We start from the raw sequence: 23,974 nt of genomic DNA on the forward strand, positions 1-23,974 counted from the left end.
ATCAACCGACAATCATGTCTTCCGTTGAGGATCTTCCATCGTCTAAGCTAGGAACTAAAGAGCAGTATGTGTGGTACCCGCTAATTGATAAAGCTAACTAATTCAAGTTGGGATGAAGTTTACGAGTAAGTTGCTAGAACTGCAATATCCAAAAACTCACAGCGACCCGGCAGACGAGAAGTAGAGAATTTTGAAGAAATCGGGGAAGAAGGAGAAGTATGGTGAGTACGCACTCTAACACCGTAACTCTCACTTATATGTCTCTAGGTTCGGTGAAGATAGCGTCGAGAAGATGATAGATTGGGCACTTGATAACGTACCATCTGAGGAGAGCGGGCCTACTGTTTTAGAGTGAGCTTACATTAGCTTATGTTTCGTGTACATTCTCATAATAAGCAGTATGGGCACTGGAAATGGACATCTACTTTTCGAGTTGGTCAGCAATGGCTATCAAGGCAAGTATCTCAAGGGCGTAGACTACAGCCCGGCCTCAGTAAAGCTGTCAAATCAGATTGCTAAAAGTAAAGGTGATAATTTTGAAGAAGTTGCATTTGATGTGGTAGACGTCCTAGACAAACAGCAGATAAGCAATTTGGGGCAGTGGGATGTAGTAATGGATAAAGGAACATTTGGTAGGTACCGTACATGCTATATTACCCTTATAACGTTTCTTAGACGCTATATGTCTCTCCGTCGGCTCGAATAGGTTGTTGTACGCCCAGCAAGCCGCTGAATTGGTAAAAAAGGGTGGGAAGCTCCTCATAACGTCGTGCAATTTCACCGAAGAAGAAGTAAAGTCGACATTTGAAGCTGATATGAGTGAGTTAGTCCATTCGGTATTACTCTTACTAAACTAGGCGTAACTAGAATTCAAGTACGACAGTCGCGTAAACCATCCTACTTTCTCTTTTGGTGGAAGTAAAGGCAGCACAATTTGTACAGTAGCATTTGAAAGAATATAAAAAACCGATCTCTTCCGTTGACCACCACGATGAGATTTGGGTTGCGAGCACCTAAGTCTATAATAAATTTATTTAGAGATATTAGATCAGCATTTTCTTCTTTAGATTATAATATATCACCAAAAAGTACAATAGACAAGCTCAAGCAGCACAAATGGCGTAAATTTGACATACAGTGGGCAATTTACTTCCTTATTGCTTTACCTAGCTTTATAATGATGTCAATCCCAATTCCAGTTATAAAATGGCTCATCCCGTTGACTTACTTCGGTTTAATCGCAACCCCTGTAACTTCTCAATTCTTCTTCCCTGCTACGCCGATTTTGGTATGGCTATTGACATTCTTCTGCGCCAGGTTTATTCCTACACCTGTTAGGCCGACTATCAACGTTACAATATTACCAACTTTAGAATCCGTCTGGTATGGTGCTAACATCAGTAACCTTGTCACAACGCACAGACACTGGATATTGGACGTTATTGCATGGTTCCCTTACGGTTTGGTACACTATGTTGTCCCATTCGTCATTGCCGCTATCGCATGGGTTTACGCTCCTGCTAAGGGTGCGGCCAACAGAAATGGACACAAACCATATTCTGCATTGCAATTCTGGGGATTAGTTTTCGGAATTATGAATATCATCGGTGTTATCGTGCAAGTTAGCTTCCCCTGTGCACCTCCATGTAGGTAGAATGACTAACCTGAATAGGCGGCATTTGCTAACGATATTAAAGGGTATGAACTATTATATGGGTTGTTACCTGCAGATTATTCAATTCCAGGTAGTCCAGCAGGATTGGCCAGAATTGATGAGTTGATGCACTCACATTCTTATTCGTCTGCGTTTGGTGCATCCCCATTGGTTTTCGGTGCTTTCCCTTCACTTCATGCAGGATCGGCAACGGTAGAAGCATTATTTATGTCGCACTTCTTCCCTAAATTCAAAGCGTTTTATTGGGCATACGTTGGTTGGTTATATTGGGCAACTATGTACCTCAGTCATCATTACTTAGTTGATGCAGTTGCTGGTGCATGTTTAGCAACCGCATGTTTTTATATATTACTTCCTGAACATTTAAGAGATCCACAGGGATTACCTTCAAATGCAGATATTGGTAAAGAAAAGATATTACCAATGTCAAGTGTCAGAAGTTCAAATATTGGACATAGACGTATTTGGTCTGCAGCTGCAGATTCAGAATTTGCATTAGACGATTTACCTTCACAACTTGATAGCCCACTCGATGGACAAAATCAATCACATCTTAATCTTCTTCCAGATTCAGAATCTAGATCAAGTTCTATCTCTCATGCAAATTCAGCCGTCCATTCACGGTCACAAACCCCTAACAAGCAACCTAATCAAGCACCTCGGATATCATCTTCCGAAAATCATCAAGAACATCCAGAAGAAGAAATTTTGTTTGATAACGAACAAAATTCTCCTTCAACTTCAAGTCATACATCTAGGATCGAAAAGCATGTACTTTAATTATAATACCCATATTAATATCTAGTACATAAACTAAGTTTTTTATCGGCGTACAACAGGTGAACCGATATCATCTGAGAGCATATCCCGTTTGTTTAATGGCATAGACATTCTTCTCTTTTTGTTGGCTTTTTTATTCGATGACGCAGCTGAATCTAGAGATATTCTTTTTGGTTTGTGCGATGGCACACTAGCAGGTGCTTGTATTTTGGGTTGCATTTTATTTCTAATTGGTGTTTTTTGTGGTGATTCAATGCCTTCGTCAATGGCTTTACGCTTGCCGAGTACTTTTTCGTTCGGAGAAGATGAAGTTGCACTTTGTACTGCATCTTTTAATGAGCTGCTTCTCTCTTTTTCGTAGAACAAGACGTAAGCATTCTTAGAGCCAAATGGTGGCTTAGATGGAGATACCAAGTCATCATTCATCTCATACCATCTTCCGTTTGGTGCCTTAACGTGAGCTATATAATGACCGGATCTTGCACTACCACCATAGTGTGAAACAACACCATAGAGTCTATACTTTGGCGATTGTTGACCTTTGCTCATGTATTTCTGAATATCAAGATTTTCATCAAAGGAGAGACTACCGTTGAGCTTTTGACCAAGTGGCGAAAATCTCTTTAAATGAACGGTCAAACATTGCGGCGCTTCATGTACTGTGAATTGCTTCGTAGCTGCGACTGGTTTCTTGCAATTTTCACATTTATACTTGTTTGCACCTTCAAGTCTATCCAATGCAGTAAATGATTTGAAAGATTCTTGAATGTTGCTACATCCCTTAACATTAACACTTAAATCGAGGAACGTGTCAAATGTATCTGACGCGTGTTTGGAGTTTTGACATAAAACTCTTGATCTGAGTTTACCGCCAAATATCTTGTGAATTGGATTACTCTCGCTGTGTTTCTCTTTGACAGTCTTAGGGTAATTTGATAAATATGATGCTTGAAGGGCGTCAACGGCGTAACGTAAAAACTCCTGTGCGTCTTCCTGTCTGCCAACTGTCATATGTCTAGCGATGGCTTTCAAATTTCTGACGACAGGCGCCGGTGCAAAACTACCGCCTGATCCTGAAAATGTAGTCTTTGCGCAGGTTCTAAGTGCTTCAATCATGCAGAATTTGTTATCTGATCTACCCTTTGCATGCTGCGATTGAAGGAAGTTCATAAGGGAAGGTGTATGCAGCAAACATTGCAGTGTACTATTGAGAAAGCAGGTATTACCCAAATTTCTCAAACCTTTTCCGACGTTGTTCACGCCTTTCGGAAATGCGGGTGCAATTGGCCATGGGTAGATATCCTTAGCTGTCGGTTTAGCCGGTAAGGCATTAGCAGTGGTAGTGGTGCCATTGACAGCTGAGGAATTCGCGTTTTGTGTTGGTGATTTTCCTTCTTTTTTCGCTGTCTAATAGAGAAGAAGTGTGAGATGTATAGCGATATATAGCTATATACGCACCTTGGCATCCTCATTTATAGCTTTGTAGCCATTAGGTATACCAAGTCCTTTACTCGCTGGATGGCTCGCTTCTTGAAAGATGATTGGTGCGCTGAGCAAACTTTCCAAAGCTTTTTCTTTGCCTTTAAAATCAGCTGAGTTCGTGTTATTGAACGCTGATTGTGTAGCGTCTATAACCTCCATATATTAGAGCAATATCCTCGTCGTTCTTGGTAAAGCTGCTGATCTTCTGATATCAGTTTTTTGCAACAAAGATATGTAACGGTAATAGTACAATAATTCTATAATGGTATACCCGCTTCACGATGTATAAATCTCCTAACTCTCTCCGCGTTGAATTCAGGAAATCTCACCGGAGTGAATTCATCTATACTGTTTGAGTTAATGGTATCAATTAGGGTTCTATGTAATGTTATTCTACTGTATAAGCCTGTATATCAACTATATCTCACTCTACGTTGCTATCTATGCAATACCCAAGCTCAGCTAGTTTTCTAATCAACTCACGCTGATGATCTTCAGCTAAACTGTCATTATTGATAGCTATAAGTTTCTTCTGACTTCTCAAAGTTTCAATTATCGTCCCAGTACCTATGTCCTACCTCAGATAGCACTGATGTGGTAAGCTTAAGAACGTACCACCATGAGATATAACGAGATCTGATTGGTTGATATATTCAGATAGATTATCCACGTAGTTGAACGCTTCTTTTACATTCCCCGGTAACTCTTTTGGCAGCGGTGACTTCCCATGTTGGACGACTAGCCTATCATAGCCTTGTTTAGATAGAGCTTTAGAGATGCCAGCTAATTGAGCTATCAGATTATCAAATTTAGTTGATCCAACGGTGATTAAGACTGATTTTGTCATCCGATCTTGGTTGATTTCTAACAACGATGTTGGTGGGAGACTACGGCAGCAGTGACGAAGAAGATGAACGCGTAGAGCAAACAAATAGTGGTACTAAAGCAACCTTGTTCTCTGCGCTACCAGAACCGAGGACTAAAGAGAAGAAGAAAGCGCCAGTACAGATAAGATCAGACAGTGTCAAATCTAGTAAGCAGGAAGAGGATGATGATGTCGCTGCATTAGTTGGTGAATCTAGTAAGAAGTCAGTATCAGAGACGCCGAAAACAGGTGGAAATGGTCTAAGTGGCTTACTTGGTATACTGCCACAGCCAAAGCAACAACAACAACAACAACAACAGCATCAGAGTAAACATCTTGATAAGAATACAGATGTAGAAGAGTCTACTTCAAGCTCCAGTCGGAGTAACAAGCGATCTGCACCAATTGATATCTTCTCTTTGGGAGGTGAGTGATGCTATATTGTTGCAGCACAGCTAATATGATACGCGTTCACAGCTAGCTCATCTAAGAAACTACACAAAGAGGAAAAGCAGCCTCAGAGCACATTCAGCACGAGTGTTGCGCCTGAATTACCTGAATACACGCCACCAGATCCCTCACCGTATGATCCATACCCTGGATATTATCAAATGCCAACCGGTGAATGGCAAGCCTATGATTCAGCATTCTACAAGTCTAAAGTACGCCAATGGCAGATAGAATCAGGTGTCGACGTAGAAGCAGCCGAAGAGGAAGAGCGGAAGCGTAAATTAGGATTATCGGGCAAGGATGTTGTCGACGTCAGTGCCAAAGATATACAAAAACAAGTCAGACCAACACAAATTGGTCCAGAGAAGCCAGAACAGCCGATTGAAGTCAAAGGACCACAAGGTAGAGGCGCCAGAGCGCGCGGACAACTCAGTTCACTCATATCAGAGGCTGTCAATAACCGAACAGAACTTGAGGAGAAGATTGCGCAAGGTAAGGCCAATCGTGGTACGTCTAGCAAAGTGTACGGCTTTTAGTCGATTACTTAATATGGAAATTGATGCTTTTATACAAACTACAAACTGATAGTGTACACTGTCCGTCTTTGATATATATTTAAATTAAGCTTCTTCATCGCTGACTGTTGGCCCCTCTTCGACTCTCTTCTTCTTTGACTTAGGGAAGTTTATTTCGTCGTTAGCGTCCTGCAGGGTGTGAGTGAGAGTGTGAATTTATAATAAGATTACTTACAATCCAGTCATGATAAAGATCAACGGGTGCAGTGAGTGCTAGTAGACGTTGAGTGATTGTCTACTGGGAGTAGTTGAACTCACAGTTTATTGTGGATTCAAACTTCATATTGCATACTTTGCAATTCAAATATCCCATACTACTCTTCTGATCCAGTCTGACTTGTACAGCGTCGTTGTGACTACAAAAAAGACACTATAACAACTAAGTAAAGCATTCAATGGCTGTGAAGACTTACTTCAAAAGTCTTAGGAAGCGTTGTTTGCTGCTTCTTTGGTCCCGTTGGTTTTCTGGCTGCCTTCTTCCTTTTCGCCATCTTGAACGCTCGTAATGAACATCAAACTGGCTGGTGGAATAAATAAACCAAAAGAAAAACCGAAAAAGTCAATTCTAGAGGATAGTGATGATAGTGATACAGAGTCTTCATTCAAGCCACCAGTGAGATCTAGCAATGACAAGGGTGGTAATATGGTAGCTCAGGCTGCCCAAGCAACAAGCTCGCGATTGGCTAAACAATTGGATGAAGCTAAGAAAATAGACGAGAGCGTTTTCGAGTATGATGAGGTCTTTGACCAAATGCAGGCAGCCAGGGAGGCCGTAGAGAGTAGCAGGAAAAAGGAGAGCGCAACACGTGCACCAAAATACATAGAGGGTTTGGCACATGCAGCAGAGAAACGTAAACTCGATAGGAGTCGGGCAGAGGAGAAAATGATACAGAAAACCCGTGAGAAAGAAGGCGACGAGTTTGCTGGTACAGAAGAGTTTGTCACTGAAGGATACAAGCAGACGCTAGCCGAAATAAAAAAAGCCGAGGAGGAGGAAGAAGCTAGGGAGAAGAAAGAGGTGGAAAGTAGGGGCGTCGGTGCATCCGCTTTCATGCGTGGTATACTCAATGATAAAGAAGAAGTGCACACCGCGGCCATGAAGGCAGCTCTAGACTCCAAACCTAACGTCATACGGCCACCTACCGAGCAAACTGACGAAAGTGAGACTACGAAGATAAAACACGCGCAATCGAAAGGTAATGAGGTAGAGATCGATGACGAAGGGCAAGCTGTTGATAAGGTACAGCTCCTCTCTGCAGGTCTCAATGCTGGAAAGAAGAGACGCGCACCTCAAGGACCTTCCCTCCCAACTCCTCAGACTCAACAACCAGGCTTCAAGAGACAGGCTGTCGGTGCTGACGCCTCCCAGGCTTCCATTAGAGCGCGTCATAGTAAGATGGTAGAAGAGCAGATGCTCTCACTCTCCAAACAGAAAGAAGAAGAGCGCAAAAGTGCGACAGAATCGCAACAATCTAAGACACTCGAAAGACGTAACGACGAGTCCGCAATCGAAGCTGCGAAGAGAAGATTCGCAGAGCGTAGGAGCAAAGCTGGAAAATAAGTTATGTACATGTATTATTACTGCCCGCGTATTCTTCGAGCGAGTCGTATATCCTGTTGCATAAGCGTGACTCTTTTTGCGTGTAAAGTACACAAATAGCTATGCTTTTGTTAGTGTTACTTGGATGTATATGTGAACCCACGAATCCTCGAATAAGTGTACCAGATAAGCTTCTGCAGCTTCCTGTAAACACATCAAAGCAGAGGACTGCCACCGAGACGGATGATAATCGTATCTGTAAGCTGAGTCTAGGAAATCCTCGTGTATTTCTCGAACCTTGTGTGCTATTAGCGCGTAGGGGGTTTATCGTGTGAGACCTACGAGTCGGGAGAAAGGAAGCTTTGCGAGAAGGAGATCTGTAGATTTCTGATACTTTCTTATTTCCCTTAAAGCTGCAGTACCTGGTTTGTACCGTTTTTTAGACTTCACTCCAGTTCTTCGGTCTCCATGAATGATTGGGTCTCCAGCTGAAGGAAATTAGAGGGTTCTGATAGAGTATAAAGATGACACACGTAAATATTTTCCTTTACCGCCCTCTGCTGACGTCGATGGCATCGTATTGATCCGTGCCATTTTGATAGTGTGGTACGATGATGAAAGTAGGGATGAAAGCGCGTATTATATTGTAGATGAGATGCCAGACGGTAAATAGTACCACAGTAATGGCATATGCACCGTCTATTCGTCTAATTGAGCGTGTCTGGGGGTGTTCAAGTTCCGGCAATACGCACGGTCATCTCAGTGCCGTACAGTACCTGGAGAAGTATACCCATACTACACTCCCTATATTGTTATCTAGTGCGCAGAATATAGTCATCATATCTCTTGGGTGTTGACGTCCACTATCTCGTGCAATGGAAGATAGCGAGCGATTCAGCCAGTCGGCCTGCTTGAATATACTAGTTATACCGATAAAGCCAGCTAGGAAATCTGTCTACAAAAGTTCTTTCCAGTCGTTGAGCAGTTTCAAACAGATAAAAGGCTCAGAAGTACCGGGATTTTGTGAGTTCAGTGTACTTTCTAGGGCCTTTACTGAAGTATTATTAAATAGCAACATTTCATCCACCGCCGCTTTCACCAACTAGTCACAGTATACATATCAATTACCACTCAAATCCAAACAATATCATAAATGATCCACAAATAGCTTTTAGCGATCAATTCCATGCTCTGATAGGCATAGTGGACTGCCCATCGCACCCTACTCTAGAAGCAGCCAATGAGGCTTTTAATGAGACAGTAGAATGTCTACCTCAGCATATCAAGCCGCATATCAAACGGTGCTGGGCTTTCCAACCTAGAGACAGCGATAGAACAGTCGCTAATCCCTCATCACAATTAGTCTTAGTTGAAGATAGTGCATTTTACTTAAATACCCTGATAGCTGATATTGTTGGCAGCGTACTCTCCTGGTTCGCGGACACGGCAGGCGAAAGACGAAGGAATGACGGTAGACAGTCCAAGCTATATGGTGACCTTTTCCTCATGTCGGGTAGACTCAAAGATAGTCTGACGTCTTATAACGATGGTTTATCACAAATGCGGGCACCTCATGACTCGTTCCACCAAGCATCTGCTATTGAATCTCAAGCGATTGCTCAAGTATTGCTATATTGGCAGAAAACAGACGATGTACCATCTCATCATTTAATTGAAACACCTTGGTCAGGTATTTGTGACAAATTCAACAACGCACTGGCTGTGTATACACGCTTACTAAATACATCAATCAATAAAGCGCTTTCAACGAGCTCAACTACAAATCTGACCAATCTGCCAAGTCAAAATCATGATTTAATTGCAATAAGGGCTTTTGTTAGGGCTACTTTGAGGCTTTCACAATTCCTTTTAACGGTGTGGGCCTGTGAGGGTCTCAACGACAACTCTTTGAAGGCTTTAGTTGAGGGTGTAACGCCTTCTTTTTTGGCGACACAACCAGATCGCGACTCTATTATCGAACATGCTGATAAGATGCCACATTTAGCTAGATCACAAATTTCAACTATTGCACAACAAGCTCATGGCACCCATTTATTCCATCTCAACAAGGTTGAACAACTGCGGGTAATACTCACATTGATTCATTTACATGACAGTATTGGATTTGCGCGCAAAGCTGCGTATTTCCGTCAAGAAGTTGTCGTAATCTGCGCAGATTTAGTGGAAGCATCGCGGAATAAAAGTCTCATCCAATCGTCAGATTCTAAACTGATAGTAAATCAACTTAACGACAATAACGAGTTATTGGTTAAAATACTTGATAATATTTGCGACGTTTACGGTATAGATACTCAATCTACGTATTTGTATGTAAATGGGGAGGAGAGTGAAGCGACGGAAAACGTACAACAGGAAGTTGAGAATAATTTCAAGTGGATCTCTGTACAGAGGGATTTCTTAAGGGATGCAATGACGGTTGTGCAACACCTCGGTGATCTCAATGCTGTTATCAAGTATGCAGTTATATTGCTAAAAGTCTACCATGCTAGTTTACCAGCTGCTGAGCAAGTTCGACTAGTTCAAATCATGCTCGCTGCTTTGGAAGCACTTAGAAGACGATCGACAACTTCTGTCGAACTCGCTTTTTGGTCGCCTGATCTACTCCTCAGTTTGGAGGTTATACCGTGAGTTTTTCAGTTTGTGAAGTAAAACCCAGCTAACTTACAAAGGTGCACCGACGAGACGCTTCCTTTTGCTACCAATTCTCAGCAGACGGTGCTGCAGAAACTTGCGAATACTCCTACTAGACGTGCTACCAGAATTGCCAAGGTAGGTTTATAATTAATGACTGAAATCCATACTTACAGTTATGTTCAAGTCTATAGCAGTACAAGATGAATACGTAGAAGTGTCAGCAACAGTGCATAACCCCTACAAATTCACATTGGAGCTGCAAGCTGTGGAACTAATGTGAGTATCTTGATTGCTTAAGAAGACTATTAGCTAACACTCCAAAAGCACCTCAGGTGTGACTTTCGAAAGCGAAAAGTTGGACGTCTATTTGGCACCAAATTCATACCAAACCTTACGGCTAAAGGGCGTGGTTAAAAGTCGTGGTCAGTTGATAGTTCTTGGATGCAGGATGCAAATGAACGGTACAATCAAGCGAGATATAATACTGCCATTGTCGACAGCTGACGAAGAGAAACGTAAGAGTAAAGTACGCAGTGAGAGATTGGAAAAGAGGAGCAAGGTTAAGAGCACCGGTTTGAGCAGTATACCATCTTTGCAAAGACAGAGTATGTCGAGCAGGGCATCTACCGTTACTTCAATGAATGATACGCGAAGGGCGACATTAACGAGTATCTCGAGTGGTGTCAAAGCACCACAATATATTGAGGTTGCTGTTGTAGCCTCCCTCCCTACGCTCATTGTGGCAGGAACTAATCTTAGTCATCACGCTCTGATGCTTTACAGTGGTGAATGGTGAGTATGAAACATTGAAAATACGTAATCTAACCATTAATTCAGTACGACGCTTAGATTGACTGTTGAAAATGTCTCAGATGTCGATGTTGACTTTATCAATCTCAAATTCCGCGACAATTCAACGGATAGCTTATTGGAAGTAATAGAGGAACAGCAAAGCAAACTCATTGATACGTATGATATGGAATACACGATCGCACATGAGCCAGTTTTTAAACCTTGTGTTGATCTCTCAAATGTCACCATACCAGCACGCAAAAAGGCAACGTTAGAGATAGAATGCTATGGTAGAATGGGATGTAACCAAGGTTCAATTTTTATAGAGTATGGAAGTAAAAAGATTAATGAAAATGAGCAAACGTATGCACGACAACTCACATACCCCCTTTTGTTAACTGTACAACAAACTTTGGAAGTGCAGCAGTTCACTGCCCTGCCGTTAGAGAGATCCGGTATGTCCGAATCGAGAGAATACTTTGGTTTGTGGCCTACTTCTCCATCAATGATGAGTCAGCCGATGTCACCAACAAATCAAACTCAAATGAGTGCGCCACAATCACCACTGATTGAACAATCACAATTATTGCAGAATCTCGACAAAGATGCTAACGAATTCCTCTTCGTGGTTGACATCAGAAACTCATTTGGTACACCCTTTGAAGTTGTTCTTGAAAGAACAAGAGATGGGGACAACTACATTGTAGAATTTGGCGTTTGCAGACTCGTACAACCCGGCTTAACAGCTCGATTAGTCTTGCCTATGAAGAGGACGAAATTGACAGAGGAGATTGCGACGGCTGGTATACCAAGCATTTGCGAACGACAGTTCATAATCTCGCAGGCTAGTCTAACTCCACAAAAGGAAAGGGTTATGCGTGAATTGTTCTGGTATAGTCAGGAGATATACAAGAAAGTTAGACTCTATTGGCGTGAACCGGTATCTACCACGGACAGACCGAGAGTCGGTAGCCTAAACCTCTACCTGCGGAAGCACAAATTGAGTAAGAGGATGCTCAATGTTGTCAAATTGGATGCATTGGACGTCGAGCTCATCAATCCGACATGGGAGAGGTTGGAACTTGGCCGAGAAGCGCAACTACAACTGAAAATAGCGAACAGAACAGAAAGGACTCTGAAGCTTAACTATCAATTTGAAGTCAGCTTGGACGACTGTTTGATAATCAAAGGTCCAAAAAGCACACACATTGGACCGCTCAAACCAGACGAAGAGGTCGTCAAGAAGGTTAATATCCTGCCAATTTCTAAATCACACCTAGAATTGCGTCTCGTGGTGCACGAGGAATACCAAGATAGCATTATCGACACAACGAAAGATTGGGATCTGAAAGTTCGAAACGCGGTCGGCCGCTTAGAAGCAGTGAATTCCAAGCCTTGTATTATTGATATTTTTTGATTGCATTGTTCATACAAATGTATTTGCTTTTGTCTTTCGTCAGTCACCATGTCGATGAGCGAGTTGGAGAATATCGCCGATAACGATGTATTGAGGTTTGTTCTTATAATCAATGGGACTGTTTGCTAAGAAATCTAATAGTCTATCGTGGGATCTAGTAAGACAGGCGCTTAAGAAAGAGATAGAGAAGGTACGTTCACGAAATCTGACAAAATTGGTTTAACAAGCCAATAGAATATAGAAGAGTACTACAAGAATACCAATAAAGATACCAAAAATGAATCTAATACCCAAGAAACAGTCAAAATGGAGCTAGACACACGCACGAAGACAGAGCCAGACGTTGGAGCATCGGAACAGAATAGTCTGCTATTAGGACATGCACGAGAACAGATTCAGACACCTGCTGTTGTATTACCGCCGAAAAGAGCACCTGTGGTGGAAAGCATATCAGAGAAGGAGGCCTACGAAGAGTTTTCGCGTATTTGGGATGTCTTGGAGACAGATTTTGTCGAGTATGTACTAATACGCGTGAATATGCCAACTAAGTACGCAATAGTGAACCACCATTCACGATACAAAGAATAGCAGAACTCGCAGTCCGTCAAAGAGGAACATACAGCACGGTAGGAAAATATCTGCGTGCATTAGGAAAAACTGTTACTGTTACATCTGGTAAAGTGACACTCGCAGCTCAGATGAAAGCTCTAGAAGATGTGTCAGCGCCGCCAGCTGGAGACACGCGCGGCCATGCCGTGCCATTAGATTCAGCCGAAATGCACACACCTGGACAACAAAATAGCACTCCTCCAACACCACTCTTCTCACCTATTCCCTTCCTTGCTGAGAGAGCTTCGCGAGATGTTTCGCCCCTGACGATCCAGGAGACTCAAGTTGAGGATCTAGGAAATCCAAACCTTCACAGGCCAACGAGCCCAACAAGCAGTAGTAATAATGCAGCAGCAGCAGCTGCCGCTGCACTCGGTGGACAACCCTCCAAGACAAAGCAAACGGGCACGCAGGAACACCACGGTATTGTCGACGAACTTGATGCCGGGCAGGGTAAAGTAGCAGAAGAGCCTGTACCACTGAGTAGCACGACTAAGCTAGAGAATACACCATCACCTGAGAAATCAAATGAAGAAGACCGTCGAGCGCACAAGAGACGCAAATCAGAGCATTTGCTAGAAATTGAAGATCAAAAACTCGCTAAGGAGTTTTAGTTTTGTAGTTTTTTACGTTTATTTGACGACGCATTGTGATTTGCTCCTTTCATCCCAACACCGCAATATGAGAAGTCAGGCAATTGTCGGTATTTTGATGCTAGCGATGGCTACAAATGTCACAGCGTCTGCTAGTTTAGCTACTCCAACGCCACTGCCTGTTGTTTATAAAAATAGACGCCAGAATTCAGATAGCACAGGTAGCAGCGGAAGCGACAGTAGCAGCTCTAACAGCGGCAGTTCATCTGGAAGTAGCAATACATCTGGCAGTAGTAGTAGCAACTCTAGTGAATCTAACTCTGATACGAGTTCTAGCAGCCAGTCCTCCGGTAGTTCAGGATCGAGTTCGAATACCGATAGTAGTTCAAACACTTCTAGCCAATCTAGTGATTCGAGCCAGTCGAGTGAAGCGAGCCAATCTAGCGCGTCTAGTCAGTCTAGCCAATCGAGTGAATCGAGCAAATCGTCAGAATCATCAGCAAGCGACAAACCAACGCCTTCACCGTCAACTGATAGCTCTGGTAATGTCGTTACAGTTACAAAACCTTCCGGATCGCACAACTCGTCAGGTGACAACTCAGGCGGCTTAGGTACCGGTGGAATTATTGGTATTGCGGTAGGTGTAGGTGTGGTTGCCATAGCCGCTGCTGGATTTATTATCTGGCGCTGTGTTAAAAGGCGGTACTCTGATATCGAGGATGATGAGGACAACAGTGGTGCGTTAACATTAAGACGAAAATTATTGTAACTGAGACACACCAGATGATATCAAATGGCCACAATTAAGGGACGCAGGCGGACCATCCGCTACTGCATTACAACCTTTGCCGGCAAGACCAACCGGTGGTGCCGGTATAGAAATGGAAAGCAGCTACTTAAATCCGCACCCTGCAACTGAAACAGACGATGATTTGAGTCTAGTGGGAGAACCACTTTCTAACGCCTCTCACTCAATCAGTGGCTTGAGATCAAATAGTCCAGGACCTATGTATGCACCATACAGTGACTATCCAATTCCAAGTCCTGCACCTGGTGCTCCACCTGGCGCTCCTCCTGGTGGACCACCAGCTCATCCCCAATACTTTGACCCTATCACTGGAATGGCTTATTACAGTGATGAGCAACCCGGCGGGGCTTATAGCGACCACAATTACACTGATCCTTTCGCAAATGAAAGTCAGGCACCTTCTCAAACACCCCAGCCACCTTGGGCACCTGGTCAAAATGACCAACCATTGCTTAACCCATATGGTGCAACGCCATCACCAAACCCTCAAGCACAATCTAGACCATACCCATCAACTCAGCCTGGTCAGTATTTCAACATGTACAATGGTAAAGTTTAGAATAGCCGGTCTTTCTGATTTCTTATTATTATTGTCGTGTTTGTCTTACAAAAATTAATAGTTCTTATATGGTTATCTTTTAGGAATACAACTGTTGTAGCAAAATTGCTCATTTTACGTTCTAATTACCTTAAACGCGTTTAGTTGGGGTATCTGAGGAGAGTATGGTACATACTGAGAAGACACTCGGGATGTAGATTTGTTTGTATAGGTCGAGACTGATGTCTGTTCCGTGTCGGACGACTTTCCAGACGCGTGATCGCCAACCAATTTGAGTGAGATTCTTGCATTCTTTTGCAAGTGGTAAGAGTGAATCAGCGTGTATATCGTTATCAGAAGGCTCGCCTAAAAGATGTAGTCGTTCGAGTCGCCGCCATTTAGATGCACAGGTAAGTATTAAAGCTATGTCAATCGAGGGGAGATGCACGACGAGTTCGGTAAGGCCTTCACAGTGTTGGCTCAAACGGACGAGTGCATCTTGCGAAATCAGAACGTGGTGTATCTATATCCTCATCAGAATCATGCATAATCATTCATCTGATGTATAAACTCACCCTTATCGTAGACAAAGACTTCGCATGCATGGCGAGTAACCTAGTAATGAACTCCTCAGGGAGATATGGAAGACTTTGCATACCAGAAGAGTATATAGTAAAACTCCTAAATTTCGTACTCTTCCGTGTGAGATCAAGTAAACGTGATATTGTCTCAGGTGTACTAAAAGTAATCGTGAGATGCTCGAGCTCTGGCAGATAAATATCCCAAGATACGTTCGAGAAATTAAGTGATTCAAGACATAACGACCGTAAACGATTATTATGTAAAAGTATTCTCGACAATCCCTTCTCGGTGACGCGCTTAAAACCACCCAATGTTAGTTGACGGAGATTGCACAATGATTTTGAAATAGCTGCAATATAATTATCATCAATTACGCTGCTTTCTTTCGCGAGTATAACGAGTGAACGCAATTGCTGACCACGGTTAAGGAGGAATCGATGAAGTGGAACGACGATATCTCTATTAGGTAGGATAATTTTGAGCGTATTTAGAGTATTCCAATCTGAATTGAATATTATATCATAGTCAAGTTGATTGCCTGCATTTAGTTCCAATTCTGCCAGTTTTGGCAATTTGCTCAAGATAAGAAGGATATCAGTTGTCAATGAGAATGCCCTAGTCCAACTACATATCTCTAGGTTTTTAAAATGAGACAAAAGCGTGCAAATTTTTTGATAGAAGAGTTGCTTTTCGTTGTAATTGAGTTGTCTAGGGAATGACCTAACTTCTAAGTGTCGTGTTAGGTGAGCCAAGCGTGGGTTTGTCTCTATCGAATCAAAGTATTGTATAATCTTGTCTGGGCGCTGCCAAGGTCTGAAAGCGACAAATGAATAGAGCAATTTGTAGCTCTCCAAACTAAAGTCTTTATTGATAAGTAGCGTAGGTAGAAGGTCATCGTGGTTTGATGCTAGTGGTTCTATTAAGTTATAAACCAATTCGATTGGTAGATTATTCATATCTCGATAATCTCTCTAAGATAAGTCTTTCGCGGTCTTCTGCTTGTAGTGCTCTGCGTTCAGCAGCAACCCTCCTCTTATGCTCTAAAGATAGACAATTTCTTAGTATATTCGTCGTGTGGATTAAATTTGATAATCTGTTATGAAGATTGACGTTATTATCGACTACGTAATCAAGAGTAGGTAAGATAATAACTCTTGGAGGTTTCTTTTTTTTAAATAAATTTAATTTTTTATTTATTTTATAAAATATCGATTGTTTAGGGCCTGTAGTATTTAAGAAATCGATAAGATCTGACGTCGTACTTGACATTTTTATGGAAAATAAAGAAGAAATAAAGGAATTTAATCAAAGGATAAATGATATATTCAAAAGATATAAAATAATGGATGACGTATCAGAGTCTTCCTCTAATACATCCTCATTGTCTGGTTAGTCTGACTTTTGACAGCCTAAATTAAATAATGAAAAGTACCGTAGACAGTATATCCATATCCGCTATCGAATCCGCATATCTAGCCAAATTTACATCAAACCATGTGACTTCCGGCTTTAAAAGCCGCAATTGTAACTGAAATCTGATTCCAATATTTACTATAAATGGATATACAGATTATTTCCTTTTCCGGCATTGTATGTTAAGTTTATCTCCAAATTTGATCATCCTCCGCTATAGATCACATGTCACTGAGTCAGGTACCACGATGCATTTGGATTAAAAGCTGGAATTGCCCTTAAGACAGACCATCATGTTCAGCTTCAAAGTAAATAATCAGCCACTCGGTATAGTAACGATATTCATTGCCATCTTGACGTGAGTATCTTTTAAAACTTTCTGCTCCTACTGACTCCTCAAAAGCTCCGTCGGAGGTATGATCTTTGGGTAGGTGTATTCTCACTAAGCTATTTTGCTAATAGTTTTAGTTATGATACCGGACAAATCTCCGATATGCTTCTCATGGACGATTTCTTAGAAAGGTGGGTCTCCACATTTCCCACCCCCACAACTTTACTTAGAATTTTATAGGTTCTCGGACACCGTTGACTGCACCAGCGGTGAATGTCAACTCAGTTTCACAAGGGTTAGAGAAGGTCTTATTGTTTCTTTGCTCTCCATCGGTACACTCTCCGGTGCACTTTTTGGTGCTCCACTCGCGGATTACCTCGGTAGAAGATGGGCGATGTGTATCGAATCCATCGTCGTCACCATAGGATTTATCGTACAAATAACCACTTTCACCGTATGGCAACAAATCGCTGTTGGTAGATTCATCTCTGGTTTGGGTGTCGGTGCGCTCTCGGCAGCCGTCCCAATGTACATGTCAGAGTGTGTCGTTGCTGCTTTCAGAGGTACAGCTGTCGCTTGTTACCAACTCATGATTACATTCGGTATCTTGATGGCATACTGTTTCTGTTATGGTACTCGTGAACTCTACAGTGACGCCAGTTGGAGAATCATCGTCGGTTTGGGTATCGTTTTGACATTCATTCTTGGTACTCTTGTTTGGTTCTTACCAGGTACGTCACCTATTCTTCTGAGACATGTCTTGGCTCACGTACGTTAGAATCTCCACGTTGGCTCATGAAGAACAACAAAGTTGATGAGGCCAGACATGCACTTGAGAGAATTAGAGGTGCAAAGACTGACTTCGACAGAACTGTCGTCGAACATGATTTCTTGGAAATCGCCAAGCGCATTAAAATGGAACAACAGACTGAGACTTCTTTCTGGAGATCATGGTTGGAATGTTTCATTGGTCATCCTGGCACTTCCAAGCTTGTCTACCGTACTATATTAGGTATGGTTTTACAAAGTTTGCAACAACTTACAGGAGCAAACTACTTCTTCTATTATGGTGCAACTATCTTCCAGTCCGTCGGTATTGAAGATTCATTCATTACTCAGATTATCCTTGGTGCAGTAAACTTTGGTTGTACCTTCTTCGGTTTATACGTTATGGAAAACTTTGGTCGTCGTCAACCATTGATGTGGGGTGGCTTGTGGCAAAGTATCTGGTTATTCGTCTTCGCTGCCGCAGGTACTGCTAAAGATCCTGAACAAGATTCAAATATTGGTAAGCTTATGATTGTTTCTGCATGTTTGTTCATTGCGGGATATGCATCAACTTGGGGTCCTGGTATTTGGATTATTACTGGTGAAACCTTCCCAATGAGAACCAGAGCTAGACAAGCTGCCATCGCAACTACAGCTAACTGGACATGGAATTTCCTTATTTCATTCTTTTCACCGTTCATCACAGGTGACATCAACTACGCTTACGGTTTCGTCTTCGCCGGATGCAACCTTTTCGGTGCAGTTTTCGTTTACTTATTCCTTTACGAATCCGCTGGTCTCTCACTTGAAGCGGTCGATGAAATGTACTCAACTAAGGGTCTCAAAGCATGGCAATCTGAAAAGTGGACTCCAGAAGGATACGAACACAGAAGAGACGTTATGGAACAATCAAAGATTAATACCTACCAAAATGAGAATGCAGATGGAAAGAGATTCGAAGACGAGGAAGATGAAAGAATCTCACAACCATCTGTCCACAATGAGAATGCCACAAAAGCATAAAAGTCATTTCATTAAACTCACTATGGGATATAGATTAACCATTAAGTTGGACAAATTATTTCAATTTTTTCATTTTTCAATTCAATTTCTAAAACAATGCGTCGTTTTAACTACTTGTAATAGAAACCTACTTTCTCGCAATAAATACTTAATTCTTGTACTAAATAAATTTGTATCAAATAAAATCATGAATTGTTGTGATTGAAAGTCATTACATGTATTGAGAAATCCACCTGAAGCCTAATGCGTGTTAGTGGTGTTCACTATATTGTTAGTATACTAACCTTCACCGTATCCTTGACGCATAACGACAGAACACATGAAAACTTCAATTGGACGAATATCTTTGAGCGGAACCTTGCCCTTACCAGTCGTCTGCCAGAGACCAAGAGCCTGACGGAGTTCTTCCTCGGAGACGGCACCTGGAGCGTCAATCTTGTTACCGAGAACTAAGAAAGGCACTTTCGAGAGTTCCTCAATAGAGAGCAAAGCATCAAGTTCAATTCTTGTTTCGTTCAATCTTTCAACATCTTGGCTGTCAACTAAGAAGACAACACCGTCAACTTCTGGGAAGTAATCCTTCCATAATCTTCTCGCTTGCTGGTGACCTCCTAAGTCGTAGGTCGTGAACTTAACGGCGCCAATAGCCAGTTCTTCTGAAGTTGGATGCAGTGTAGGTTGAAGTGTAGCCAATCTGTCGTTCTTGAGCATGTGTAAGAGTGTAGTCTTTCCAGCATTGTCTAAACCCAAGAAGAGGATTTTGGCGTTCTTGCTAGCCAAACCTGATCGTTTATGAGTGTGCGCATGGACTAGAGAGTCACATCATACCTAAAGATGCGAGTACGTCCCAAAACCAATCGAATATCCACCTAAATAATATGTTAAATGCTGATCCATATAAATTATATATTTATATTCCCACATTTTTATTTCTTACTCCTCGTTGTTGAATAACAAGCCTTACTAGTCGAACAGCGTCAATCAAAAATAAACTCATGTCTCTCTTCGGAAATACGACATCTGGTGGTGGTGGATTTAAGTGAGTTTCTCTCCTACACCCTTGCACTCCTAATCGTCTCAGTTTTGGCGCTACGGCACAACCCCAGCAACAACAAGCGAGCGGTGGATTTGGCTTTGGCGGGGGCTCAAACACCCAAGCTAGCAATACCGCAGCGAAACCATCACTCTTTGGTGGTGCAGCTGCTCCGACGGCCACACAACAACCAGCTACAACGGGTTTTGGTGGCTTTGGACAGCAGACTCAGCAGCCTCAACAGAATCAACAGCAAACTCAACCACAGACTGGTCTATTCGGTAGCCAACAGCAGAGCAGTACTACAGGAGGAACATTCGGTGGCTTTGGACAACAACAACAACAGCAGCAGCAGCCACAGCCGCAACAGACTAATCCCCTCGGCGCTTCTACAAACACTCCATTTGGCGCCTCCACTGGGTTTGGCACTACTAGTACTCTCAACCAAAATACACAAAACGCGCAGAATACCTCACAAACAGCAAAGCTTACGCGCACTACAAAATTCAACGACCTCCCAGATGCTCACAGGAAGATCATAGAGGATATTGATGCTCATATCCAGGGACGGTCGCACATCGCGCTTGCTTTAAAGGCTGAACCACTGGGTAAAGATGTCGACAGATCTTCTGTTCTACTTGATCAGGTATCTAACGATCTTATGAGTCTTCAGGGAACACTAGCCAGTACGGCTGCTTCACTCGACAGCCTCAAGAATGATACTGAGCAGGATACAGTACGCGCACTTACTATGACGCGAATTATAGATGGCTACAGACGTCCACAGGAGTCTGGCGCTTGGTTGAAGACATATAGAGATTTCCCACATGAATTCTTCGCTCAGACTGCTGTGGATCTCAAGGATAGAGCGAATAAATACACCGGAACTCTCGAACAGATAGAAAAGCATTTGAGCTATCTTCTCACTGCAAATGCAGCTGGACACACACCACAATCTATCGCCCAGATTTTGCAGACCCAACACGCGACATTTATGAGCCTGGCTAGCAACGTCGCAGAATTGGCTGCAGCCACAACGAACCTTAAGGATGGATATAGGGATATATGGAGATCGAAAACCAAATCTTACGCCGATCCATTCGCACTCTCAAATGTAGAAAGTAATATGTAAATTATTTATTCTAGTATTTTCAAACTAATTTTGTGAAAAGCTTTGGAGCTGAGCAGTCATCTACTGCGTGCAAGAAGCTGTGTATGTTGTTAGCTCTATTTAACTGCTAATAGCTGTCTGCTTACTGGACTAGAAATTGGTGTGAGCTAATTGGTTAGTGGGTGATATGTTACTTACGCCTGTTAAAATATATCAGCTGATGTGTTATAAAACGCTATGATACTCACATTTCCTCTGCACATGTCTCGCCTTGGAATCCTTCGCCTGCTTCAACTTTCTCATTGCAATGCTCGAAATGGTGCTTGAGATGAGCAATGTGTGATGAGTTCTCACATTCTAATGATATCTAAGTGGTTTGTTCCATTAGTGCTATTTTCTCACCTTCACGGATAGCTGGGTAAATCTAAACAGGATATGTGAGTATAAAAGAGATTTCTACACCAATCTACTCACATCTTCTGGCTCGTCTTCTTCTTCCTCTTCCTCTTCTTCTTCTTCACCGCCTTCTTCTTTCTCTTCTTGCTCTTCTTGCTCTGGCTCCTTGTCTTCCTCACCTTCGTCAGCGTATGCTACTGAGTATACAGTGTCTATTGCTGAATTTATATAATCCGTCAAAGCCATTGTTTTTCCTTTATTTGATAATGATGGTCGCTCACTTCGTCCATCAGTAGGCATAACGGCTAGCAAAAAAACTAAAATGGATTTCTTTAACGAATTTAAGCTCGATAAGAAGGGTGTGTAGTATTTATTCTTATAAACAATGTTGCTAAAGCGCACAGAGCTTCTGCGATTGGTTGAAAATGCAACAAATATCAATGATATACAATCCACTAGGGCAAAGCTAGGCGTAATGCAAACAAAGTTCAATGAAAGCGCAGATATACTCCCTGCATATGATCAGAAAAGCTATACAGTTCAATTAGCTGAACTCACGCGAATTCTTGCAGAGAAACAGGCGACCGTTACCCCAGCACCCCGTTTTAGCTTTCGCAATAAGTCGCATGCAAAGAAGATGAATGTTGCACAGAATTCACGTACAGTTCAACAAACTCCGCCTCTCGAGAAGCACCTGGATAACACATCTGTTGTTATAGCAGATATATCTAATGAGGTCTGCGATAAGGGTGTATTAGGTAGTCTAGTAGTGCGCAATATTGAATCTATCGTTGCTCGCATCGTAAGAACATCTGGATGTCATGCTCACAATATCCGCAAATGTATCATCAACTTTGGCAACATAGATGGTAGTTTATTCCTTCAGAATATTACAAATGCGATAATAGTCTCAAACTGCCACCAAGTAAGTTGGCTATAAGAATTGACAGTCGCTAATCATTCCAGTTCCGCATGCATGCGTCAGAAAATGTCGTAGTATGTCTCAAAACTACCTCCACCGCCGTTATTGAGGACTGCAAAGGTATAGTATTTGTCAAACACCCCAAGAGCGATAGCATACCATCCGTGTCTGACTTTGATTCCCCGTTGTCGTCAGATAATTTTACGACGAGCGAGCGCTATAATGGCTTAGATGATATTTTTGACAGTTTAGATATCAACCATCTCAAATTCACTCCTCATTAGATAGTTATTTTAGCATACATCAGCATTTTTATGGTTATACAGACGTGATATGGGGGAGATCTCATATGAGCTTAATAATAATGAACCATAAGCTAAGCCTGGGATGCAGAAAATTATACCAATGCCAGCAACAAAACCAAGTACGAAAACCTCCTTGAGATACTTCAATTATGTGTTCTACAATGATATGGTCGGGAACAACAAAGGTAATATGTTGCATATGTATCAGGATACCTTTTTCACAATGGATAGATAGATTCTCTGACTTTTTGCGTTGTATTATTACATTTACACTCAGTCAATAAAGCATAGATAATTTCAGAGTAACCTGAGGTGCGTTCTCCTCTAATAAACTTATTGGCCAGATCTATAGACGCATTTTCAGTAAATAAGCTTCTTTTCTTAATCGAATGGTAATTCTCTCTGGTCTGTAATTCTTCTGAATCAAAATGTTTTCCAATGTGAGAATCACAGGTTAAACTAGCTCACGGTGACATCGACATAGTATGGATGTTTTTCTCATCATTTACTCTGGTACATGTCATATTTTGGCTTCGTATCTTGACTAATGGCGAAGGAGTGCTTTGTCAAACCAATCATGATGTTACAGTATGATCAACATGTACCTAAATTTAATTCCTATCTTGAGTGTGGACATATCGGTGGAAAAGTTCGTATTGCAATCGCGTTAATCTCATTTTACTAAGTCTCTAATATCGTCGCGAGGGTCTTGGTTATTAGGTCTGTTTTGGTATTCTAGCTGTAGGTCTAGATGAGTAAAAATAGCGCCATCATCACAATTTACGTGTAAAATTGTGTTTGGCACTGTTTCCAAACCAAATTAAAAACATTTATACCGTTCGCAAGTATATCTTTCTGATATGAAGAGACGTTAAAGAAACCAAAGCTATTGTATTACATTATAAAACATACTATTTCATAAGATCCTCAGTTGCAGATATCTCATCTTGTGGCGCCTTTGCTGTCAGAAAAACGTTTGGAGTGTCTAAGTAGTAGTACATAATATCAATATATCGCTCTAATTGAAGTGTAATAACTTTTTCAATGTATTTGGGAATCCCCGACCTGCATCAACGCGTATCTCCTCACACTCGCTTCAATAGATTCGTTCGCCCCGAAAAACGGTCCTCAGGGTTAGTTGTCTTAGGTTGCGACATTTGATATCGAGCGGGAAATGGATATTAAACAGCATATCCGCAGATTATCACTCAACCGTAATAATATGCCAAGCGATGAGAGCTCTCGCGCCAAAAATGGAGGTTGGGTCTTAGGTTGCGACATTTGATATCGAGCGGGAAATGGATATTAAAC

The 23,974-nt window shown here is 42.0% G+C and overlaps 16 protein-coding genes across 16 annotated transcripts; 10 read left to right on the top strand and 6 right to left on the bottom strand.

Annotated features, from left to right (window-relative positions):
* The first annotated feature begins 3 nt into the window (after nt 1-3).
* Nucleotides 4-1,011, top strand: WALSEDRAFT_69721 (S-adenosyl-L-methionine-dependent methyltransferase). The gene is made up of 7 exons (XM_006959299.1): nt 4-64; nt 108-125; nt 174-221; nt 268-351; nt 400-632; nt 676-819; nt 868-1,011. The coding sequence occupies exons 1-7, from the start codon at nt 15-17 to the stop codon at nt 960-962; spliced, it is 672 nt and encodes a 223-aa protein (XP_006959361.1). The 5' UTR covers nt 4-14; the 3' UTR covers nt 963-1,011.
* WALSEDRAFT_60865 (PAP2-domain-containing protein) lies at nt 1,003-2,466 on the top strand. Its single transcript, XM_006959300.1, has 2 exons — nt 1,003-1,646; nt 1,698-2,466. The coding sequence occupies exons 1-2, from the start codon at nt 1,178-1,180 to the stop codon at nt 2,453-2,455; spliced, it is 1,227 nt and encodes a 408-aa protein (XP_006959362.1). The 5' UTR covers nt 1,003-1,177; the 3' UTR covers nt 2,456-2,466.
* On the bottom strand, nt 2,439-4,821 carry WALSEDRAFT_60866 (cysteine proteinase). Its single transcript, XM_006959301.1, has 3 exons — nt 4,553-4,821; nt 3,914-4,504; nt 2,439-3,862 (listed from the first exon to the last, which is right to left on the bottom strand). Exons 2-3 carry the CDS (start codon nt 4,094-4,096, stop codon nt 2,498-2,500), a joined length of 1,548 nt encoding a protein of 515 aa, XP_006959363.1. The 5' UTR covers nt 4,097-4,504; nt 4,553-4,821; the 3' UTR covers nt 2,439-2,497.
* Nucleotides 4,195-4,784, bottom strand: WALSEDRAFT_65243 (hypothetical protein; the record flags this gene model as incomplete). Its single annotated transcript, XM_006959302.1, has 3 exons — nt 4,195-4,315; nt 4,366-4,504; nt 4,553-4,784. The coding sequence occupies 3 exons, from the start codon at nt 4,782-4,784 to the stop codon at nt 4,195-4,197; spliced, it is 492 nt and encodes a 163-aa protein (XP_006959364.1).
* On the top strand, nt 4,811-5,925 carry WALSEDRAFT_69725 (hypothetical protein; the record flags this gene model as incomplete). The annotated part of the gene is made up of 2 exons (XM_006959303.1): nt 4,811-5,228; nt 5,280-5,925. 2 exons carry the CDS (start codon nt 4,811-4,813, stop codon nt 5,786-5,788), a joined length of 927 nt encoding a protein of 308 aa, XP_006959365.1. The 3' UTR covers nt 5,789-5,925.
* A 545-nt stretch (nt 5,926-6,470) lies between these two features.
* On the top strand, nt 6,471-7,388 carry WALSEDRAFT_20246 (hypothetical protein; the record flags this gene model as incomplete). The annotated part of the gene is made up of 1 exon (XM_006959251.1): nt 6,471-7,388. The coding sequence occupies one exon, from the start codon at nt 6,471-6,473 to the stop codon at nt 7,386-7,388; it is 918 nt and encodes a 305-aa protein (XP_006959313.1).
* Nucleotides 7,389-7,405: 17 nt separating this feature from the next.
* Nucleotides 7,406-7,820, bottom strand: WALSEDRAFT_20300 (histone H3; the record flags this gene model as incomplete). The annotated part of the gene is made up of 3 exons (XM_006959253.1): nt 7,406-7,487; nt 7,531-7,664; nt 7,710-7,820. Coding segments are annotated over 3 exons (327 nt in total), but the record flags the coding sequence as incomplete, so codon positions are not given.
* A 417-nt stretch (nt 7,821-8,237) lies between these two features.
* Nucleotides 8,238-12,231, top strand: WALSEDRAFT_69729 (hypothetical protein; the record flags this gene model as incomplete). The annotated part of the gene is made up of 6 exons (XM_006959304.1): nt 8,238-8,390; nt 8,440-10,012; nt 10,058-10,157; nt 10,207-10,298; nt 10,347-10,814; nt 10,860-12,231. Exons 1-6 carry the CDS (start codon nt 8,243-8,245, stop codon nt 12,229-12,231), a joined length of 3,753 nt encoding a protein of 1,250 aa, XP_006959366.1. The 5' UTR covers nt 8,238-8,242.
* A 139-nt stretch (nt 12,232-12,370) lies between these two features.
* WALSEDRAFT_60870 (hypothetical protein) lies at nt 12,371-13,513 on the top strand. Its single transcript, XM_006959305.1, has 3 exons — nt 12,371-12,421; nt 12,466-12,746; nt 12,791-13,513. The coding sequence occupies exons 2-3, from the start codon at nt 12,538-12,540 to the stop codon at nt 13,452-13,454; spliced, it is 873 nt and encodes a 290-aa protein (XP_006959367.1). The 5' UTR covers nt 12,371-12,421; nt 12,466-12,537; the 3' UTR covers nt 13,455-13,513.
* Nucleotides 13,514-13,515: 2 nt separating this feature from the next.
* WALSEDRAFT_69731 (hypothetical protein) lies at nt 13,516-14,843 on the top strand. The gene is made up of 2 exons (XM_006959306.1): nt 13,516-14,170; nt 14,217-14,843. The coding sequence occupies exons 1-2, from the start codon at nt 13,522-13,524 to the stop codon at nt 14,798-14,800; spliced, it is 1,233 nt and encodes a 410-aa protein (XP_006959368.1). The 5' UTR covers nt 13,516-13,521; the 3' UTR covers nt 14,801-14,843.
* An 87-nt stretch (nt 14,844-14,930) lies between these two features.
* WALSEDRAFT_69732 (hypothetical protein) lies at nt 14,931-16,465 on the bottom strand (the record flags this gene model as incomplete). The annotated part of the gene is made up of 2 exons (XM_006959307.1): nt 15,355-16,465; nt 14,931-15,302 (listed from the first exon to the last, which is right to left on the bottom strand). The coding sequence occupies exons 1-2, from the start codon at nt 16,315-16,317 to the stop codon at nt 14,931-14,933; spliced, it is 1,335 nt and encodes a 444-aa protein (XP_006959369.1). The 5' UTR covers nt 16,318-16,465.
* Nucleotides 16,466-17,046: 581 nt separating this feature from the next.
* Nucleotides 17,047-19,060, top strand: WALSEDRAFT_33214 (general substrate transporter). Its single transcript, XM_006959308.1, has 5 exons — nt 17,047-17,132; nt 17,178-17,201; nt 17,243-17,296; nt 17,346-17,836; nt 17,884-19,060. The coding sequence occupies exons 1-5, from the start codon at nt 17,068-17,070 to the stop codon at nt 18,894-18,896; spliced, it is 1,647 nt and encodes a 548-aa protein (XP_006959370.1). The 5' UTR covers nt 17,047-17,067; the 3' UTR covers nt 18,897-19,060.
* A 47-nt stretch (nt 19,061-19,107) lies between these two features.
* Nucleotides 19,108-19,893, bottom strand: WALSEDRAFT_52040 (small COPII coat GTPase SAR1; the record flags this gene model as incomplete). The annotated part of the gene is made up of 5 exons (XM_006959309.1): nt 19,108-19,136; nt 19,181-19,678; nt 19,725-19,765; nt 19,834-19,835; nt 19,861-19,893. 5 exons carry the CDS (start codon nt 19,891-19,893, stop codon nt 19,108-19,110), a joined length of 603 nt encoding a protein of 200 aa, XP_006959371.1.
* WALSEDRAFT_58076 (hypothetical protein) lies at nt 19,879-21,086 on the top strand. Its single transcript, XM_006959310.1, has 2 exons — nt 19,879-19,935; nt 19,978-21,086. The coding sequence occupies exons 1-2, from the start codon at nt 19,892-19,894 to the stop codon at nt 21,059-21,061; spliced, it is 1,128 nt and encodes a 375-aa protein (XP_006959372.1). The 5' UTR covers nt 19,879-19,891; the 3' UTR covers nt 21,062-21,086.
* On the bottom strand, nt 21,044-21,689 carry WALSEDRAFT_60871 (Non-heme 11 kDa protein of cytochrome bc1 complex). Its single transcript, XM_006959311.1, has 4 exons — nt 21,515-21,689; nt 21,443-21,464; nt 21,289-21,397; nt 21,044-21,144 (listed from the first exon to the last, which is right to left on the bottom strand). The coding sequence occupies exons 1-4, from the start codon at nt 21,680-21,682 to the stop codon at nt 21,081-21,083; spliced, it is 363 nt and encodes a 120-aa protein (XP_006959373.1). The 5' UTR covers nt 21,683-21,689; the 3' UTR covers nt 21,044-21,080.
* A 59-nt stretch (nt 21,690-21,748) lies between these two features.
* On the top strand, nt 21,749-22,787 carry WALSEDRAFT_69735 (hypothetical protein). Its single transcript, XM_006959312.1, has 3 exons — nt 21,749-21,795; nt 21,841-22,361; nt 22,403-22,787. The coding sequence occupies exons 1-3, from the start codon at nt 21,759-21,761 to the stop codon at nt 22,640-22,642; spliced, it is 798 nt and encodes a 265-aa protein (XP_006959374.1). The 5' UTR covers nt 21,749-21,758; the 3' UTR covers nt 22,643-22,787.
* The last annotated feature ends 1,187 nt before the right edge of the window (nt 22,788-23,974 follow it).

This window comes from Wallemia mellicola, assembly GCF_000263375.1.
Source record: "Wallemia mellicola CBS 633.66 unplaced genomic scaffold WALSEscaffold_16, whole genome shotgun sequence".
NCBI classification, from domain to species: domain Eukaryota; kingdom Fungi; phylum Basidiomycota; class Wallemiomycetes; order Wallemiales; family Wallemiaceae; genus Wallemia; species Wallemia mellicola.

Coding starts and splice junctions, on each gene's coding strand:
- WALSEDRAFT_58076 (XM_006959310.1), top strand. CDS start 19,892: ATGTCTCTCTTCGGAAATACGACATCTGGTGGTGGTGGATTTAA. Junction 19,936..19,977: donor TCTGGTGGTGGTGGATTTAA/GTGAGTTTCTCT, acceptor TAATCGTCTCAG/TTTTGGCGCTACGGCACAAC.
- WALSEDRAFT_60870 (XM_006959305.1), top strand. CDS start 12,538: ATGGAGCTAGACACACGCACGAAGACAGAGCCAGACGTTGGAGCATCG. Junction 12,747..12,790: donor TTGGAGACAGATTTTGTCGA/GTATGTACTAAT, acceptor AGTACGCAATAG/TGAACCACCATTCACGATAC.
- WALSEDRAFT_33214 (XM_006959308.1), top strand. CDS start 17,068: ATGTTCAGCTTCAAAGTAAATAATCAGCCACTCGGTATAGTAACGATA. Junction 17,133..17,177: donor ATATTCATTGCCATCTTGAC/GTGAGTATCTTT, acceptor ACTCCTCAAAAG/CTCCGTCGGAGGTATGATCT. Junction 17,297..17,345: donor ATGGACGATTTCTTAGAAAG/GTGGGTCTCCAC, acceptor AGAATTTTATAG/GTTCTCGGACACCGTTGACT.
- WALSEDRAFT_60865 (XM_006959300.1), top strand. CDS start 1,178: ATGATGTCAATCCCAATTCCAGTTATAAAATGGCTCATCCCGTTGACT. Junction 1,647..1,697: donor CTTCCCCTGTGCACCTCCAT/GTAGGTAGAATG, acceptor ACGATATTAAAG/GGTATGAACTATTATATGGG.
- WALSEDRAFT_60866 (XM_006959301.1), bottom strand. CDS start 4,096: ATGGAGGTTATAGACGCTACACAATCAGCGTTCAATAACACGAACTCA. Junction 3,863..3,913: donor CTATAAATGAGGATGCCAAG/GTGCGTATATAG, acceptor CTTCTCTATTAG/ACAGCGAAAAAAGAAGGAAA.
- WALSEDRAFT_60871 (XM_006959311.1), bottom strand. CDS start 21,682: ATGGCTTTGACGGATTATATAAATTCAGCAATAGACACTGTATACTCA. Junction 21,465..21,514: donor AAGAAGACGAGCCAGAAGAT/GTGAGTAGATTG, acceptor TATCCTGTTTAG/ATTTACCCAGCTATCCGTGA. Junction 21,398..21,442: donor TTACCCAGCTATCCGTGAAG/GTGAGAAAATAG, acceptor AGATATCATTAG/AATGTGAGAACTCATCACAC.
- WALSEDRAFT_69735 (XM_006959312.1), top strand. CDS start 21,759: ATGGATTTCTTTAACGAATTTAAGCTCGATAAGAAGG. Junction 21,796..21,840: donor ATTTAAGCTCGATAAGAAGG/GTGTGTAGTATT, acceptor TAAAGCGCACAG/AGCTTCTGCGATTGGTTGAA. Junction 22,362..22,402: donor TAGTCTCAAACTGCCACCAA/GTAAGTTGGCTA, acceptor TAATCATTCCAG/TTCCGCATGCATGCGTCAGA.
- WALSEDRAFT_69721 (XM_006959299.1), top strand. CDS start 15: ATGTCTTCCGTTGAGGATCTTCCATCGTCTAAGCTAGGAACTAAAGAG. Junction 222..267: donor GGGGAAGAAGGAGAAGTATG/GTGAGTACGCAC, acceptor ATATGTCTCTAG/GTTCGGTGAAGATAGCGTCG. Junction 633..675: donor AATGGATAAAGGAACATTTG/GTAGGTACCGTA, acceptor AACGTTTCTTAG/ACGCTATATGTCTCTCCGTC.
- WALSEDRAFT_69731 (XM_006959306.1), top strand. CDS start 13,522: ATGAGAAGTCAGGCAATTGTCGGTATTTTGATGCTAGCGATGGCTACA. Junction 14,171..14,216: donor GGATGATGAGGACAACAGTG/GTGCGTTAACAT, acceptor GAGACACACCAG/ATGATATCAAATGGCCACAA.